This window comes from Taudactylus pleione, unplaced genomic scaffold (assembly GCF_031769625.1).
Source record: "Taudactylus pleione unplaced genomic scaffold, aTauple2 ptg000532l, whole genome shotgun sequence".
Taxonomy (NCBI): domain Eukaryota; kingdom Metazoa; phylum Chordata; class Amphibia; order Anura; family Myobatrachidae; genus Taudactylus; species Taudactylus pleione.
In genome coordinates this window covers 852,501-870,868 of record NW_028284934.1, presented here as the reverse complement: position 1 = coordinate 870,868, position 18,368 = coordinate 852,501, and the positions used below count along the sequence as shown (strand labels likewise).

Genomic DNA, 18,368 nt, shown 5'->3' with positions numbered 1-18,368 from the left:
ATATACTGCTCAGGGAAAAACTTGTCAACGCGGCAAAGGTGGCAGGAAAGCATACAGCAGCGAATAAATGAAAGATGGAGCAGCACATTAAGGTGGCAGTGGTGTAAAGGTGGGTATCGACTACCCGATTAAGCCATTGAACGATAACAACATTGTTATATCGCTTGTTAATCGGGCACAAATCGGGCAGCTTAATGTAAAAAACGACCAGCGATACGTGCTCCCGCTGGTCGTTTCTTGACATCTATCATCGCCTGAACATGCCAGTCAATCTGCAGAGAACGACAGATTGGCCATGTTCGGGGATGACGGAGGGTGCCTACACTGAACGACTAATCGTTCAGTGTAGGCACTCAGGGGATGGGGAACGACGGTACGATTACGATGTCGTAATCGTACTGTCGTGTACCCATCTGCTAGTGGATGTGCAGCATTCGGTGTACTACTACATGTAAAAATAAAAAAAAATTACTTCTTCAGCTACAGATTCAACATTATTCAGCTGTACATCAATAGTTGAAGTGAGGTAGTGCTGACAAAAACATTCCACTAGTCCAAGTAATTGTATCCAAAAGAGGAAACCATGAAGTTACTATACATTCTTTGCTGCTTCTTTCATTATGGCTAGTGTCACAAAAGTGAAATACAGGGAATAAAAATATGAGATATGGTAAGAACTTACCCTTGTTATCTCTATTTCTACGAAGTCCATAGGGTTCCACAGGATACCTTGGGGTATAGGTGTGACGTCAGTCGCAGGGCACCAAAGAGTTAAGCTTTCAGCCTCCCAGGATGCACTAGGTCCCCCTCCTATACCCCGCCCCCGGGCCAAGGCACCTCAGTTAGTTACCAAGCCATAGGCCGGAGGAGGAGAAGGAAGAGAGAGAACAAAGATCTGGACACATACAAGAATCACATTCTCACCAGAGGGAGACGGAAAACCGGTGACCAGAGCAAAGCCCATCTGCAGCACAGGTGCGACAGGGCGGGAGTCCTGTGGAACCCTATGGACTTCGTAGAAATAGAGATAACAAGGGTAAGTTCTTACCATATCTCATATTTTCTACTTCAGGGTCCATAGGGTATCCACAGGATACCTTGGGGATGTCCCAAAGCAGTATCCTTTAAGGGTGGGGACGCTCCTGTGCAGAAAGGAGAATCCGCCGCCCGAAGGAAGCATCCTGAGAGGCGAAGGTGTCAAACCTGTAATACCTCACGAAGGTATGGACAGAAGACCACGTAGCAGCCTTGCAGATCTGAACTGCCGAGGCACCACGTCGAGCTGCCCACGAAGGACCCACAGACCTAGTGGAATGAGCCTTCAGAGAAGGAGGGACCGGTAGGCCTTCATGAAGATAAGCTTCAGAAATAGCCATACGGATCCAGGCTGCCAAAGTTTGCTTTGAAGCAGGCCAACCCTTTTTACGGAAGCCAAAGAGGACAAACAAAGCGTCCGACTTCCTAAACGAAGAAGTGCGGTCAACATAAGTCCTTAAGGCCCGCACAACATCCAAAGAGGCCTCACCCACGGAAAGACCCGGTGAGTTAAAGGCCGGAACAACTATTTCCTCGTTAATATGAAACTGGGAAATAACTTTGGGAAGAAACTCGGGCCGAGTGCGGAGCACTGCCCTGTTCCCATAAAAAACAAGAAAGGGGGTCTACAAGAAAGAGCCCCTAACTCAGAAACACGTCTGGCCGAAGCAATGGCCAGAAGGAAAACAGTCTTAGCTGTTAGCCATTTAAGATCCACTGAGCCCAGTGGTTCAAACGGCGGTCCTTGGAGAGCCCTCAGGACCACAGCCAAATCCCAAGGCGCCACAGGTGGAACAAAGGGCGGCTGAATGCGGAGAACACCCTGCCTAAAGGTGCGCACATCCGGGATTGTAGCAATCCTACGGTGAAACCAGACAGATAGGGCCGAAACCTGTACCTTCAAAGAAGCAAGGCGAAGCCCATGATCTAGTCCCGCTTGCAGGAAGGCGAGAATCCGAGACAGACGAAACTCCCGCGGTGCATAACCTCTCGGTCGACACCACTGGAAGAACGTATGCCACACGCGATGGTATATCCTCGCGGAAGACGGTTTCCGAGCTCGTAACATGGTACGCACCACAGAGCTGGAAAACCCCCGGGACCTCAGCATGGCCGTCTCAACAGCCACGCCGTCAAAGACAGCCGAGTCAGGTCCGGGTGAAGGCAAGGACCCTGAGACAGAAGGTCCGGTCGTAGCGGCAACCGCAGAGGAATGTCCACGGACAGACCCTGAAGGTCTGAGAACCAGTGCCGTCTGGGCCACGCGGGAGCTATCAACAGGAGCGTCCCTCCTTCCTGTTTGAATTTCCGGATTACCCGTGGAAGAAGGGAGACCGGAGGGAACAGGTATGCGAACCGGAACGTCCACCGGACGGACAGAGCATCCACCAGAGACGCCCCTTCGTCTCTTGTGCGAGACCCGTACACCGGCAACTTGTTGTTGTGCCGGGACGCCATGAGGTCGATTTCTGGAAGACCCCACCTGTCCACCAGTAGTTGAAAAACGTCCGGGTGCAGGGACCATTCCCCCGGATGAACGTCCTGGCGACTTAGAAAGTCCGCCTCCCAATTGAGCACTCCCGGGATGAAGACCGCTGATATGGCCGGAAGATTGCGCTCCGCCCAAACCAGGATCCGAGAGACCTCTACGAGAGCCGCCCGACTGCGAGTTCCTCCTTGCCTGTTTATGTAGGCCACGGTGGTAGCGTTGTCCGACTGGACCTGCACCGGGCGACCCTGTAGAAACCGCTGTGCCTGCTGGAGAGCATTGAAGACCGCACGGAGTTCCAAGATATTTATTGGAAGCTCCGCTTCTGTCGGCGTCCACCTGCCCTGGAACAAGTGTGGACCCGAAACTGCTCCCCAGCCCCGAAGACTGGCGTCCGTTGTCAACAGGACCCAATTTGGAACCCAGAACGGACGTCCCTTGTTGAGGTGGGTCGTCTGTAACCACCACGTAAGGGACAGGCGAACCTCCTGGGTGAGCACAATCGTCTGGGACTTCAGAGACTGAGTCAGCCCGTTCCACTTGGACAGGATCAGGTGCTGCAGAGGTCTGGAGTGAAACTGGGCGTATTCCACCATGTCGAACACCGACACCATGGAGCCCAGTAACCTCATCGCCGAGTGTAAGGACACCCGGCGGCTGTGCAGACAACTGCGCACCCTTGACTGTAAAGCAGAGATCTTGTCCTCCGTCACGAAGATCCTTTGCTGTCCCGAGTCCAATAAGGCTCCAAGATGCAGAATCCTCCGAGACGGGATTAGAGTGGACTTCTGCCAGTTGATTAGCCAGCCGTGCCGTTGCAGCAGTGCAATGGTCAGGTCCAAGTGGCGTAACAGGAGCTCTGGAGATCCTGCCACCAATAACAGGTCGTCCAAATACGGCAACATGCGGACTCCCTGCAGCCGCAGAGAAGCCGCCATGACCGCCATCACCTTGGTGAAAACACGTGGTGCTGTTGCCAGGCCAAAAGGTAACGCCCGAAACTGGAAGTGGTCGCTGCTGATTGCAAACCTGAGGAACTGTTGATGGCGCCAAAGAATAGGGACATGCAGGTAAGCGTCCTGTATGTCCAATGACACCAAGTAGTCCCCAGGTTCCAGCGCCAGAATGATGGACCGTAGGGTCTCCATCCGAAACTTCGGGACCCGCAAAGACTTGTTGAGTGCTTTGAGGTTGAGAATCGGACGATATGACCCATTGGGTTTCTGTACCAAAAATAGATTTGAATAGAAACCCTGGCCCCTCTGGGAGAATGGAACCGCCACTATAACTCCAGCCTGGAGCATAGTGTGCAATACCTTCCGCAGCTCCGTAGCCTTGTTCCGGTCTGATGGGAGACCCGTGGTGAAGAAGCGAGCCGGGGGTCTGTGCCGGAAGGAGAGGGCGTATCCGTGGGAAACCACCTCCAGAACCCAAGTGTCTGTCGTAGTGGTCGACCAACACTGGGCGAACTGTAGCAGGCGGCCTCCCACCCTGGGATCCCCCAAAGGGAGGCCCGGACCGTCAGGCCGCAGGCTTGCCATCTGGCTTGGGGGCCGGACGTCTGGTACTCCATGCCTGCTTCCGGGGCTTGACCGATTTCTTAGGGCCAGCCTGTCGAGGAAACGACTGTGGTTTGGGCCTGCCCTGGGCCCTAGATGACCGAAAGGACGATGGTCCCGAACCAGAAGGAGCAGCGGCCGACGGGAGACAGGCAGATTTGGCTGCCGCCAGCGTGGCCACAATCTTATCCAGATCCGGACCGAAGAGAACTTCTCCGGTAAACGGCAACGCTTCCAGACCTTTCTTGGAATCTGCGTCCGCCTTCCAGGATCGCAGCCACAAGGTGCGACGAGCAGCTACCGCTGCTGAAGAAATTCTAGACACCAGAGTACTAATGTCTAGAGCCGCCTCGTTGATGTAGGTGGCCGAATCACGGAGATTGCCAATCAACTCCGCCTGATCGGCCGGACAGTCGGATTCAAAAGAAGCCTCTAATGAATCCGCCCAGCGCTCCATCGCTCTGGCAACCCAGCAAATGGCCATAGCCGGCCGTGCTGCCCCCCCAGCAAGGGAATAAGCGGACTTCAGGCAGATTTCTACCTTGCGGTCCGTAGCATCCTTAAGGGAGGACATGGATGGCATCGGCAATGTGGCACTACGGACAAGACGGGTCACGTGAGAATCCACCTGTGGAGGGGATTCCCACTTCGCAAAATAATTATCCGCGAACGGATAAGCCACCGCCAGGCGTCTCTGCGGCTGGTATCTTTTGCCAGGTTGTTTCCACGCCTCCTCTAAATGGTCCACCAACTGACCCGAAAGAGGAAAGACTGTGGCATCGCCCTTCACATCTTTGAAAAAGGCATACTTAGATTTAGCCGCTGGGGGAACTTCGTCCTCAATCACCAAGGCTGTGCGGACCGCCCGAATAAGTCCAGGAATATATACTTTGGACTTAGCATCAGCGTCCTTAGTATGGAGAGGTTCCTGATCGTAAGGATCTAGAATCTCCCCATCATCAGACGTCCCTTCGTCATCCTCATAAGGAGCGGACAGAGACGCCACCGGCCTTTTATGAGACCGCATCACAGACTCCCCTTGCAACACATCCGACAAGTGCTGTACAGAACTCGTCAGGGAGTTAACCCACGCTGGCTCCTGAGAACCCGGGAGCGGGGAAATAGGGAGACTGTGGGGTACCACCAATTGTCGTGGGAACCCCTGCATGGGTGACGACACCACAGACTGCTGGGACAAACCCATCGGAGTAAACGCGGGCTGCGGAGCTAACTGGCCCACTAAAGCTGTTAACGCCTGAGCGAAACAAGCCCAGGGCGGCTCCTGTACCGGTGCTGTAACCGTAATAGGCCGCGCCATGGACAAACACTGCCGGCAAAGGCCCTCCGCGCTACCCTCCCCCTCCGCTAACGGTACTTTGCACGTGGTACACTGTAGCCGGAGGGGAAAATCACTTTCAGACATGATGGCACCACGTATGTGACCTCTCTCACCAATTAAGTATTAAATAGGCGAGAGACCACCCTGCAGCACCGCACCGCAAGGGCTTTAGCAGAAAGAACAGGGACAGTAATAAAGCTGACAGTTTAGAGAAGAAAAGATTACAGGCAGCAGCGCTAGCACAGTCACATACAATGCAGAAAAATAACAATTCCTGCACTAACAGCGCTGATCACTCAACTACACAGACACAGGGCCTGGTAGGACACAGCGCTGCATACACAGACCTGACCACAGCGGAGGAGAGGTATGCGGGGGGACCCAGACCACGATGCTTCCGTCCAGCGCTTCCAGCAGCGTTCACCATGCGTTCTGGAGAAGATGGCCGCCGAGGAGCAGAGAGGAGGCTGGCCTGGGGGAGGAGCGCTGCCACAGGACCAGTCGGCAGCATGCAGAGAGGGCTGTGTGCAGCGGGGGAGGCGCCGGCTGTGAGACAGGGAAGGCGCGCTCCCCTGGCATGCATTTAACCCCTGGGACGCCGCAGCGCTACCGCTCTGCTGCGGTCCGCTGTCCCAGGGGGTAGTGGAAGCGCAGGTTGGTCGCCTGGCTCCACGCTGCAGCCAGTCCCCAGGGAGCCCCCTGCCTGGGGACTTAGGACCATGTGATCAGCGGGGACCCACCGCGGGACCCCGCTGCTTACCTCTGTCCCCCTTGAATCCGGCCATGGTCCGGAGCATCTGGGGTCACCGCTAGCTGTGACCCCAGACGCCCACCAGCATCCCCGGATCAGTACCGGCGTTCTGGTACCGGCGGGGTGTAGGGAAGACAGCATGGACGTCAGGACTGACTGTCCATGCTGTACATCCAGATGTGCAGCCACAGCTGCATGAAGAATAAGCTTCAGGGGCTCTTCTAGCCCCCACTCCAACAGGTGCACCCGACTCCGGCCGGGCACCAAACTAAACTGAGGTGCCTTGGCCCGGGGGCGGGGTATAGGAGGGGGACCTAGTGCATCCTGGGAGGCTGAAAGCTTAACTCTTTGGTGCCCTGCGACTGACGTCACACCTATACCCCAAGGTATCCTGTGGATACCCTATGGACCCTGAAGTAGAAAAGTATAGCATTCTGAAACTCCTCTGATGACACCCAGCAATTAATGGGATGCGCAGTTCTCCCATCACACAGAAATAGCTTCCATGATTCCACTACTAAAATGGTGCATGCAACTTATAGGAGCAATGTTCTGCAACAGGAAATCATTTCCGCTTACTTTGGTTCTCAGTGATATGTAAAATAAATATCAGCTTATAGTCTCATGTAACAAATTTGAACCAGACATCAGTTACACAAGTACAATAGTGTTTTTATTTAATAGCAAAATGTTTACAAAGCATATAGTTGTTTTTTTGTTTTTTTAAATCAGTATGGTTCCCCTTTACTGCCACATACTACAGGTCCAGCTGGACATATCAAACATTGATATAGCAAAGATGTAATGCTGTTCCTTTTAAACCTGCTTCGTGGAATTACCCTGCAATTGTTTATTTAATAAGAAAGTGGATGTCATTTCTATACAGTAAGTGAGTTCTATTAGAGAAGCACCAGTCGGGGAAGAATGTCCTCCACAAATCATGTAGTCTCAAATACAGTATGTCGCAGAACCTAAAGAATGAATAGGCTGCACACTCATGAATACGGTTTTATTCCCACAAAATGCATGTACATGACGGGATCACATTAACTACAACCAGAGGATGACCCTAGAAGGAGCAATTCCTAGTATGATAAATATTGGCCAATCAGGAGACCCCAAAAATAGATTCCGGGTCCTCACTTGGGGTTGGTTCCACAGCGTGTATAACATTCTGGAACTAAGTGTTTCTACTGGAAAGTTTAGATTAATGAATATTTTTCTACTTTCATCACAGCTTACAACCACAAATGACAGTCACGCAAACTTGAATTAGCTGAATTGAAATGAGACAGATTAACATGGCTAATTATTTGAAATGCTGATTGAACAGAAACATGGAATTTATAGTGATACCTACCTACGAGCAAAAGGAAAGTTAACCGATGCACTCGTAGAGAAATTTCTTGGACTATCCAGAGGACTGCTCCCTGCTATCAAAAGACACATGAATGAGCAACAATCATAGCTGACAACACATCAATCACATGGTTAGGGGGGAGGACCAATATATCACTGTATACCAGTTTCCCAAACTCCGCCATTACAGTCCAAGGTTTTAAGGGTATCCATTGTTTGAGTCCAGATAGTTAAATAAAATTGACTGAGGTACTAATTAAGTCACCTGTGCAAAAGGATAGATTCCCTTAAAACCTGGACTGTAATGGCAGAATTTGGGAAACTGCTGTATACTGCTCAAAAGGCAGTTTATTTATGCTAAGGCAGAAAACTACTATAACACTTGCAAAGTTTCATCCTCCATAAGCACATATATGTATATATATCAAATGTATTGAAAAAGTCAAATGATGTTCTTTTTATCTAAGGACATCTAAAGAATTAATGCTGCGTACACACTAGACCAGTGTTTCCTAACCATGGTCCTCAAGGCACACTAAAGCTGGCCACACACTACTTACATCCAACCAGCCAACTAGTTGATTGGTTGGAATGAAAATCTGGTAAGGTATGAAAGCAAATGACAATCAGCAATTTGCTCACAAACGCCGGAAAATGGACAAAAACTGTTGTTTGAACAAATTGTTTAGATCAAACATTTAACAAACTTGTCTAAACGACCATTTTCATCTGTTTTCTGGCATTTAGGAGCAAATTACTGATCATCATTTACTCCCATTCCTTACCAGATTTTCATTCCAACCAATCAACTAGTTGGATGGTTGGATAAAAGTTGGTCTAGTGTGTGGCCAGCTTAACAGTATAGGTTTTAAGGATAGCCATATTTGAGCACAGGTGACTTAATCAGTGCCTCAGTTATTTTGATTTAACCATCTGTGCTGAAGCATGAATATCACTAAAACCTGGACTGTTAGTGTGCCTTGGGGACCGAGGTTGGGAAACACTGCACCAGACAATATGCTATTCGTACAGCCGATGAATGATATATCGTCCCGACCATCTGCAAGTGTGAACATCCAATACATCTCCGAATTACATCTTTTGCTGATATATCGCAACGGGCATGCTGCATGGACGAAACAATATACTGCAGATACTTCGTCCTAATAGTGTTGCATGTACAGACGACCAAACGATCGCACGATGTGTTAACTGCATGGAACTAAGTAAACTACATCAAAACTGGGCAGGCATATTTAAATGGGTTTTTCTGAATAGACATATCGTGCGGCTGATTGGTAAGTGTGCATGCACAATATCATTGGTGTGCATCGTTTCCTAAATTGTTAAATCAGTCGTTTGCTCTTCACATTGTTCAAGTATATTAGGGATGATAACTTTCTGTGGCTATTGTACATAAAACCTATATGTACGTAAAGCTAAATCGACAAATGTTTTAGTAAGGAAAAAACGGGTTTTCAGCAAGAGCGACACATGCAACATCATACCTGTGGGTACAGAGAGTGGTGATAACGGGCGGGAGAGCGTTGGTGATGGTGATCCTACAATCAGACTCTTTCTGTTGCTGCTTCTACAGCTGGGGACAAAGCACATTATTATACTTCTTATTTCAGACTACATAGTGATGTATTAAAAAAATAAAAGTTACAAAATAAAAGGTTCAAACTAAATATTGAAACTGAAAGAAAGTGCTCTACCTAAAGTCTGAGGGGCATATGTACAAAAATAGAAGTGATAATGCCAAAGTATACTAAAGAATCACTGTTTAGTAGAGTGGTCCTCACCTCCAATCCTCAAGTACCACCAGCAGATCTCATATTTTGGATTTCTTTAATCATACACAGGTGAGTAATGCTGGCCATCCACTATACAATTTTCTGTCACATATCTGGCTGGTTGGAATGAAAACCTGGTAATGTATGGGAGTAAATGACAATGATCCATTTGCTCACAAACACTGGGAAATAGACAAAAATGGTTGTTCAGACAAATTGGTTAAAACACACAAATGTAACCAATTTGTACAATATTTTTTGTCCTTTTTTCATTGTTTAAAACCATATGATCGACTGTCATTTGCTCCCATACATTATCAGGTTTTCATTCCAACCAGCCAGATTGGACAGATATCTGACAGAAAATTGTATAGAGCAGTGGTCAGGGAACAGGGGTAATGGACAGACAGCCGGGCATGCATATGAATCATTCTATAATATAGAATGATTCATATGCATGTCCGGCTGTGTCGCAGGTAGGTTCTAAGCCAGACGCCCGCTAAGATGTTATTACCAGCGGGCGCCCGGCTCCCTCCCTGCAGTGCCGCGTTAGCCGGAGGCTGGAGTTCTCTTCTGAACTCCAGCTTCCGCCTCTCTCCATGCGCACTATGGGAGAGAAGTCATGACGTCTCTCCCATAGTTCCGAGGAGCAACCGTGCGGACAGGACGGCGGCAGATGCAGGAGCGGGGATTAAGGTAAGTGTTTTTTTTTGTACAAGCGGCACTACAGGGACATTATATGGGGGCACTACTACAGGGGCATTATATGGGGGAACTACTATAGGGGTATTATATGGGGGCACTACTATAGGGGCATTATATGGGGGCACTACTATATGATTTCCTTCCTTTCAAATCAAAGGGGTAACGTTGGTGTATCTAAATATATTTTGGGGTAAAAGGTAAAAAAGCTCCCTAACCCCTGGCATAGAGGATGCCCAGCTTTACTCTATCTTGCTGGGCCAGTAATTATCCAACCTACTTTAATAGACAGAAATCCTTAAACCATGACATGTTTAGGGTTGAGGTCAAGCACCCCTGTTTTAGTTGACAAACTGATTTAAAATTATATTATAATATATATATATATATATATATATATATATATATATATATATATATACACATACACACACACACACACACATATACATACATGCATATATATAAAAAAACTTTTACCATACAATGACTTAAAGCACAAAACCACCATTAATGGCTACGGCGGGCACTACATAGGCCAGAGTTTGCCAAACCCTGCCATTATAGTCCAGGTTTTAAGGATATCCATGCTTGAGCACAGGTGACTTAATTAGTACCTTAGTCAATTTGATTTAGCCATTTGGACTTGCATGGATATCCTGACAACCTGGACTATAATGACGGAGTTTGAGAAACTGATATACTCTAGGATTTCATTTCATAGGACACTTCTATGATTTTCACTATAAATCCATATTTTTTATTGCTGACAGAACTACACATTCTACACACCTAAAGCTTGTCAAACTGTAAATAAGCTTTCTGCCTATTAGAGGACATGTGGGCAATTCCTGCAGTATGGGCCGCAGCTTGGACAACCTTAAAAACCAACTGACACAGCTTGAACTATTTTGTAGCAAATGGGGTCTGGTGCAAATTTAGTGTTCTCTCATCCATTCAACACCTCTATCATCCAGTTACCGTATATACTCGAGTATAAGTCGACCCGAATATAAGCCGAGGTACCTAATTTTACCACAAAAAACTGGGAAAACTTATTGACTCGAGTATAAGCCTAGGGTGGGAAATGCAGCAGCTACTGGTAGTAATCCCTCCCCTGGTACTGCCCCCAGTAGTAATCCCCCCCTGGTAGTGCCCCCAGTAGAAATCCCCCCCTGGTAGTGCCCCCAGTAGTAATATCCCCCCCTGGTAGTGCCCCCAGTAGTAATATCCCCCCCTGGTAGTGCCCCCAGTAGTAATATCCCCCCCTGGTAGCGCCCCCAGTAGTAATATCCCCCCCTGGTAGCGCCCCCAGTAGTAATATCCCCCCCTGGTAGCGCCCCCAGTAGTAATATCCCCCCCTGGTAGCGCCCCCAGTAGTAATACCCCCCTGGTAGTGCCCCCAGTAGCAATATCCCCCCCTGGTAGTGCCCCCAGTAGCAATATCCCCCCCTGGTAGTGCCCCCAGTAGCAACATCCCCCCTGGTAGTGCCCCCAATATTAATCCCCCCCTGGTAGTGCCCCCAGTAGCAATATCCCCCCCTGGTAGTGCCCCCAGTATTAACCCCCCCTGGTAGTGCCCCCAGTAGCAACATCCCCCCTGGTAGTGTCCCCAGTATTCCCCCCCTCCCTGGTAGTGCCCCCAGTAGCAACATCCCCCCCCTGGTAGTTCCCCCATTATCAATCCCCCCCTTTGGTAGTGCCCCCAGTAGCGATATCCCCCCCTGGTAGTACCCCCCGGTAGTAGCCCCCCCAGTAGAAAGAAATGTAAAAAAAAAAAACCACTTACCTGTAACCCCGCTCCTGGTCCCGACGCTGCTACAGGCTCCTCCGCCGCTTTGCATAATGGGAGAGACGTCGTCATGACGACGTCTCTCCCATTACCCACTGCGGGAGCCGGAAGATGGCTCCCGCAGTGGGAGCAGCAGTAGCCGCTGAGAGTCTGACAGACTCTCAGCGGCTGCTGATTACGCCAAACACATAGCTGCCGGCTCCGGCGGCTATGTGTTTAGCAGTGTGTAGTGCTGACCGAACTCCGTCCGGTCAGCGCTACACACGCAGTGCAGGCTGTGTCACAGTGACACAGTCTGCACCGCGGCCCACATGGTACGCTACTCAGCAGCGTACCATGCGGGCATGACTCGAGTATAAGCCGAGGGGGTGCTTTTTCAGCACAAAAAATGTGCTGAAAAACTCAGCTTATACTCGAGTATATACGATAAGTAAGATAAAGCAAAAATAAACCTTTGTTTGTCAAATATAACTGTTAGATAATAAATATACAAACAAGGGTCTAAAACGGAATCGGTATGTAATGCCAGCGGATCAAATACCGACAGCCCGGCAGGTCGAAATCCCGACACCTCGAGGTAAGTACCCTAACCCTCCCCCCCCAAAGCTCCCTTAGGTGTGCCTAACCCTAACCTGCCCCCATGGGTGCCTAAACCTAACCCTCCCTGGGGGGTGCCTAACCCTAGCCTTCCCCTAGCCTAACCCCCCCATCCCCGGGCTCAGTGTATATCTACCCGGCAGAGAGGACGATCGTTCCGGTGTCGGGATTAACATAGGCGTCTGTATTTTGACATCTATGTTAAATCCCTTCCCGGGATTACTCTGTCGGGATTGAGACCGTGGTCATGCGGCCGCTGGTCTCATAACTACAGCCCGTCTAAAACACACTCACAAATCGTGTACATTTGTAGTGCTTCAACTGTACTTAATATCTCATTTATTTGGTAATAGTTCAATGGTCATGCAAAGCACCAGAGTAGATGGACATTTTCATAGGGGGCAATTCAATTGTTTTCACCGGTGGCTCTGACTAATGGGCACCCGATGGAGCAATTAAATTGTTGCTCCATTTGCATGCAAGAGCCGCTGGCATTTCTACTTGCACCCTCCTGAGGTGGGCGAGCAGAAATGTGAAATAAGTCTGTGGATTGGGCGCTCTAACCAGGACTCTAGATGGTTTTAGACATTTTATGGGGCTAAGGACCTGATTCAGACCTGCTCACTAGCAAGCGGCCGCTCGCTGCAGAGACGCTTGCTAATGTGCGCATGCGTGTAGTTCGCAGTGCGCGTGCGCAAACTAGTACAAGCGATCGGAATGTGCTCGCTCGCCCTGCAAAGACAGCCCAGTGGAATGAGTGACAGGAGAGGCCGTTTGTGGGTGGTAACAGGGGCAGGCCAGTAGTAACGGGAGAGTGGAGTTGCGGACGCAGACGTGCCAGAGTGTTTTCACAAAGTTTCTGGAGCATGCATAATTAACAGGCAGTGTCATAGTACACGTCACCTGGTTGAAAAATACATTGGACTAGCAGTAGGGTACAGTCAACCGCAAGCGCTGCGGACAGGTACCGATGGTTGTACATACTTCCAGGAGATGACGATCGCTAGCGGGCGGCTAAAGACAGGTTGGTGGGCGTCTGTAAACACAAAGTGATCGTTCGCCAAGACATAGTGGGCGTGCTTATGTCTTGCTATGCGAGCGGATGCCTTGACATCACTTAGCTGAATTTTCATACACTGGGAGCGAGCGGCCGCATCTAGCGAGCGGGTCTGAATCAGGTACTAAATCCGATCTAATGGAGTGCGACAAGCACTATAATTAATGGGTTTGCTATAATTAGCACGCCTAAAAATACAATTGAATCGCCCAGATAGTGCTCAGACTTGGTGGCTGATTCAATTGTTTTCACTGGCAGTTGGTAGTGCCGTGTACCCAACAAAGCAGTTCAATTGTTGCTCCACCTGCATTTCTGCTTGCCCCTTGCTGAGGAGGAGAGCAGAAATGTGCCTTAAGTCCTGGGTTTAGGAGCCCAAAGAGGAGTTTGGGCACCCTAACCTGACTTTAGACGGGTTTAGCCATTTTACAAGGCTTAACCCGGTCTAATTGGCTGCGAAGAGCGCGATAATCAATGGGCACCCAAAACAATTGAATTTGAACATTGGGCGCCCATTACTGCGATGTAAAAAACAAATGAATCGCCGCCTTGTAGTCTAATCATACACTGTGTGCAAAAGCAGTCAGTAGGCTCAAAATGAACTACACTAATTAATGATGCACGTTATAGTTGTAAATGACAACAGGGCCTATGTTACCTTCTATTAGGTATGTCTTATGCTGGGGATACACTATACAATTATCGGGGCGATACGCCCGATATAAGCGGCCCTGATAATTGTACTGTGTGTGTGTGGGCAACCGAGGGTAAAATATCAATTGGTCGGACATGACAGATCGTACTGGAATGCTCGTCCAATGCGATATTTTGTCATTTTAATGTCGGCCGCATCGTGCAGTGTATAACCGGCCACAGCCAACTGACATTTTCCCTGTTCCATCACAGGGAAGGAATGGGGAGAGGTTTCCTCCCCACGGGCAGAGCGCAGATATTGGGGCCAATACACTTCGATATCTCAGTGTATGCCCGCGATATCTGCTGGGTGTCAGCCTGCCAGATAAAATGTCTGGCAGTGTATGCCCAGCATTAGGCCTCCATAGCACTTAGATACCTATATAGTGGTTTTCCCACTTTCATGAATCTTAGATCACCCACAAGTGATGATTCTTTTATTTTACGTCTACCAGTGAGTTGGACATATGGAAGTTGAGCCCATGGAGCCATACAACTTAATTTAGTCGTCATTTTTGTAAGCATTGCACAAATAATTGGGCAATTATTACACAAGGTTTTACATGTTTATTCACAGTCCATAGAAAACACATTTTCTAATTTGGAAGAGCATTCAGTACATGTGCAGTCTTTATAAAACCGTGCACATATTGCTTGATAACAAGCAGTGCTGACAATTCCACTTATTTTTAACAAAGTTTCCCATATCCACAGTGTATATTCTAATATCAACATGCCACGCTAATAAAACACTGGTCTTAGTGAGCAGTGTTAAAAGCATGAGAACTTTCTTTTCAGAAGATAGTTTATTTTAAAATATGTAGGATACAAAAACAGAGCTGCCCCAGAATGTGTAGCAATGTGGAGCTGCTGTTAAGATAGAAACGTGTGAACTCTAAGGGGGCCTATCCATTAGCAGATGTTTTCCTGAACGATGAAAGACAAAAGATATCAATTGAAAATTCCGGTGGCTGTGCTGAAAGATATCTGTTATGTACATGACAGATTTTTGCAAAAGACAAACGATGAACGATATCGCATGACATCATTCAGGGAGTGGATTTTTTTCTCTCCAGTGCTTTGTAGCTGCTGTTAATATCATTCGTTTACTGCATATACACTGCCAGATATTTCTAATATCTGGCAGCGATATCCGATAAATGACCAACATGTTGGAGAGACGATGCGGGAGTGCGCATCTGTCATCGTTCAGGGCCTATCCATTAGCAGATAAAGTGAACGACTGAACGATATATCGTTCAGTCCTTCAATTTATCTGCTAATGGATAGGCCCCTTAACAGGAATTGAGCAAAATCACAGCAACCCTGTCATGGTTTTCTTTACAGAGAGGGCCATCACATCATTCTGGCCTGCAGCAAAACAAAAACTATACCGGATGCAACAATGGTTCCACCACTTTAAAGAGGGCATTTTGTGCAGCAATTACAGTGGTCACCTCAGTACCTCAAACAATTGACAAGGCTCATGCCTAGCCATGTGATAAATGCTCTCTCATCAGCAGGAAGTAACATATGGCAGGTTTATCCAAAGGAGAATTAAACTGAAACAATACTTATTTTATAACCTGCTATTTATATAGCGCACACAACTTCTGCAGCGCCTTATAGAGAACTAGCTGTAGTACCTGACGTTGCCCAGATATAAATCTTCAAGTTATTAAGTTTTATTATGTGATGTCGTCCAAATCCATCCAGTGGAAAGCCCAGAACAAGCTCCCTGGGCCAGAGTTCTGCCCAGCGTACATCAACGGGAGGCCCAACAGAGACCTCAACCCCCTAGTATGTCTTCTGGCATCCAATGTTGCACTCTGAAGTTTTCGTCCAAATCCATCCAATGGAAGGCTTAGAACAGGCTCCCCAGGTCAAAAATCTGGCCAGCGCACACCAATGGGAGGTCCAGCCAGGACCTTAACCCCCCTAAAACCTGTCCAGGATCTAACTGGACCACCTCGCATTAGTTTCATCATAATCGATGCAGGGGTGTCCGAATGCATAACTGGACAGACAAACAAACAGACCAATGAATTTTATATACAAGATATTTGGTCATTCACTGGAGCTTACAAAATACTTTTTTTCTTTAACTTTCTAGTATTTATATTTTAGTATTTCCCTTGTTTGGTAAATATAGATAATACAAATCCTGTACATTTTCATTTGTATGTCTTTAATTTATTGTAGGATATATATCTGATACTATTTAATTTTAAAGCATATCCAATAAATCCTGTTTTTAATATATCTTGATATAAGTGAATGAGGTTAAAGGGTGCTTTCTAAAAATCACTCCTTTTTACTGTGTGTGTTTAAACATGATTTCTAACTTTATGTTTCTCCTCTCTGGGAGAAGCTGGAGAGGAGAAGCAGCTGACCACTTTGGGGGCAAGCTCTCATGCCACTAACCGCTAGTCCGTGGGGTAAAGGAGTGACTAAAATGACACAATGTGTGTCATTTTAGCACATCCCTCCCCATACGGAACCGTGATTCTCACCATTATCTCCCCCTTCCTGCCCACTTCACTTGAAATGTGATGAATGCAGGAGATCCACCAACTCTTCCAGGGGACTACCCACACCTTCCAGGAGAGTAGGTAAGTATGGCTTACAATATATACCCCTTATTACATGTACACACAAACACTAGAGTTACATTTTTGTCAGTAGACAATTAACCTACCAAATACGAGAAGAACATACAAATTCCACAAAGTCAGCCTTACTGGGAATTAAATCCAAGACCTCAGCAGTGTGAGGTAGCAATGTTAACCACCAAGCCTAAGATTATTTTGAAGACAGTGTGTGTTGTGTACATACACGCAAACACATATATACACACTCTAATTTTAAAATGTAAAGCTGAAAGTACAGTACTCAAATGCTCTAAAGACTGATGTTCCATGAGTACATTTATAGGGTTATCTTTTTAGGTCTACTAGTGAACATAGAGTCAGTATAATTTTTGAAGGCTTGGGATGACTTCCTGGTGAGTTTATGCCCTCAACCACTACGTGTTTAATTAGTTGTATTTAATAAATCTCATCAGATTACATAATACGAAAAAATGTTTATTAAACTAATCATACAAAATTATAATTAAAAAAAAGAGAAACTTCAGAAGGAAAAAGGGTAGGATCCCATACTAAAAATATTTGGAAAGATATATGCATAACCTACTTACCGGCACAGCAACAAACAACAAAACAGAAAGTAAGAGGGCCGATGGGAGTTGGGAATAAGAATCAAGTAGAAGTGTTTCATACAGTGGACCATTCACGTGTAAATCACAAACATGAACTTTTCCAAGTTTCTGTAGGACTTCTATAGAAGTACAGAACAAAATACACTGATGCAGGAAATTGTAATGTAAATAGTGTAATGACGTGTATCCACTAGATGATATAATGAATAATTACATTCATTATATTGTCCAGTGGATAAGCCGTCAATGACCAACGATGCGTGCTCCCAATGGTTGTTGACGACGTCGCTCATCGCCCGTACTTGCAGGGCAACAATATTGTCAGGTTCTGTAAGTACGGGGATGAGGGAGGGTGACGTCACTGAACGATATATGTGCAGTGTGGGTGCTCAATGTCGTTAATGACATTGAGCACACCACTGCCGGGGATGGTAAGTGGATATGCGCCTTAAGTGCTGAAGGGCAGGTGGAAGTGATATGAATATAATACCAGGGTACAGAGGGAATTTAGGCATTCCTGAGAAGACACTTAAAAATCATTGAAGGTTAGTATTCACTCAGATTTGAATGCTGTCCCAAGTCAGGAGTCTTGGGGGTATATATACTAAAGTGCTAGTTTTCAGAAGTGGAGTTGTTGCCCAAAGTAACCAATCAGTTTCTAGCTACAGGTTGAGTTTCCCATATCCAAAATGCTTGGGACCAGGGGTATTTTAGATAACGGAATATTCCGTATTTTGGAATTTTTGCATAAAATAATGACTTATCTTCGGAATGGGACCCAAATCTAAACACAGAATGTATTTATGTTTTATATACACAGCCTGCAGGTCGTTTTATACAATATTTTTAATAATAATTTTGTGCATCAAAAAAAAAAAAAAAAGTTTGTGTACATACATGAAATTCATTTGTTTCATATATACCTTGTCCACACAGCCTGAAGGTTATTTTATACTATATTTTTAATAATTTGTGCTTTAAA

At 47.1% G+C, this 18,368-nt stretch overlaps 1 protein-coding gene across 3 annotated transcripts in view; it reads right to left on the bottom strand.

Moving 5' to 3' along the window:
* The window catches only part of MAST3 (microtubule associated serine/threonine kinase 3), a 254,091-nt gene that overhangs the window by 95,344 nt on the left and 140,379 nt on the right, over positions 1–18,368 (bottom strand). For 2 of the 3 annotated variants that reach the window (XM_088450860.1, XM_088450861.1), the window contains 2 exons: positions 9,041–9,129; positions 7,534–7,606 (listed from right to left, as the gene is read on the bottom strand). In XM_088450860.1, the coding sequence (XP_088306986.1) occupies positions 7,534–7,606; positions 9,041–9,129 (162 nt within the window). The remainder of the gene's footprint in view (positions 1–7,533; positions 7,607–9,040; positions 9,130–18,368) is intronic. The other variant, XM_088450862.1, reaches the window with a different exon arrangement.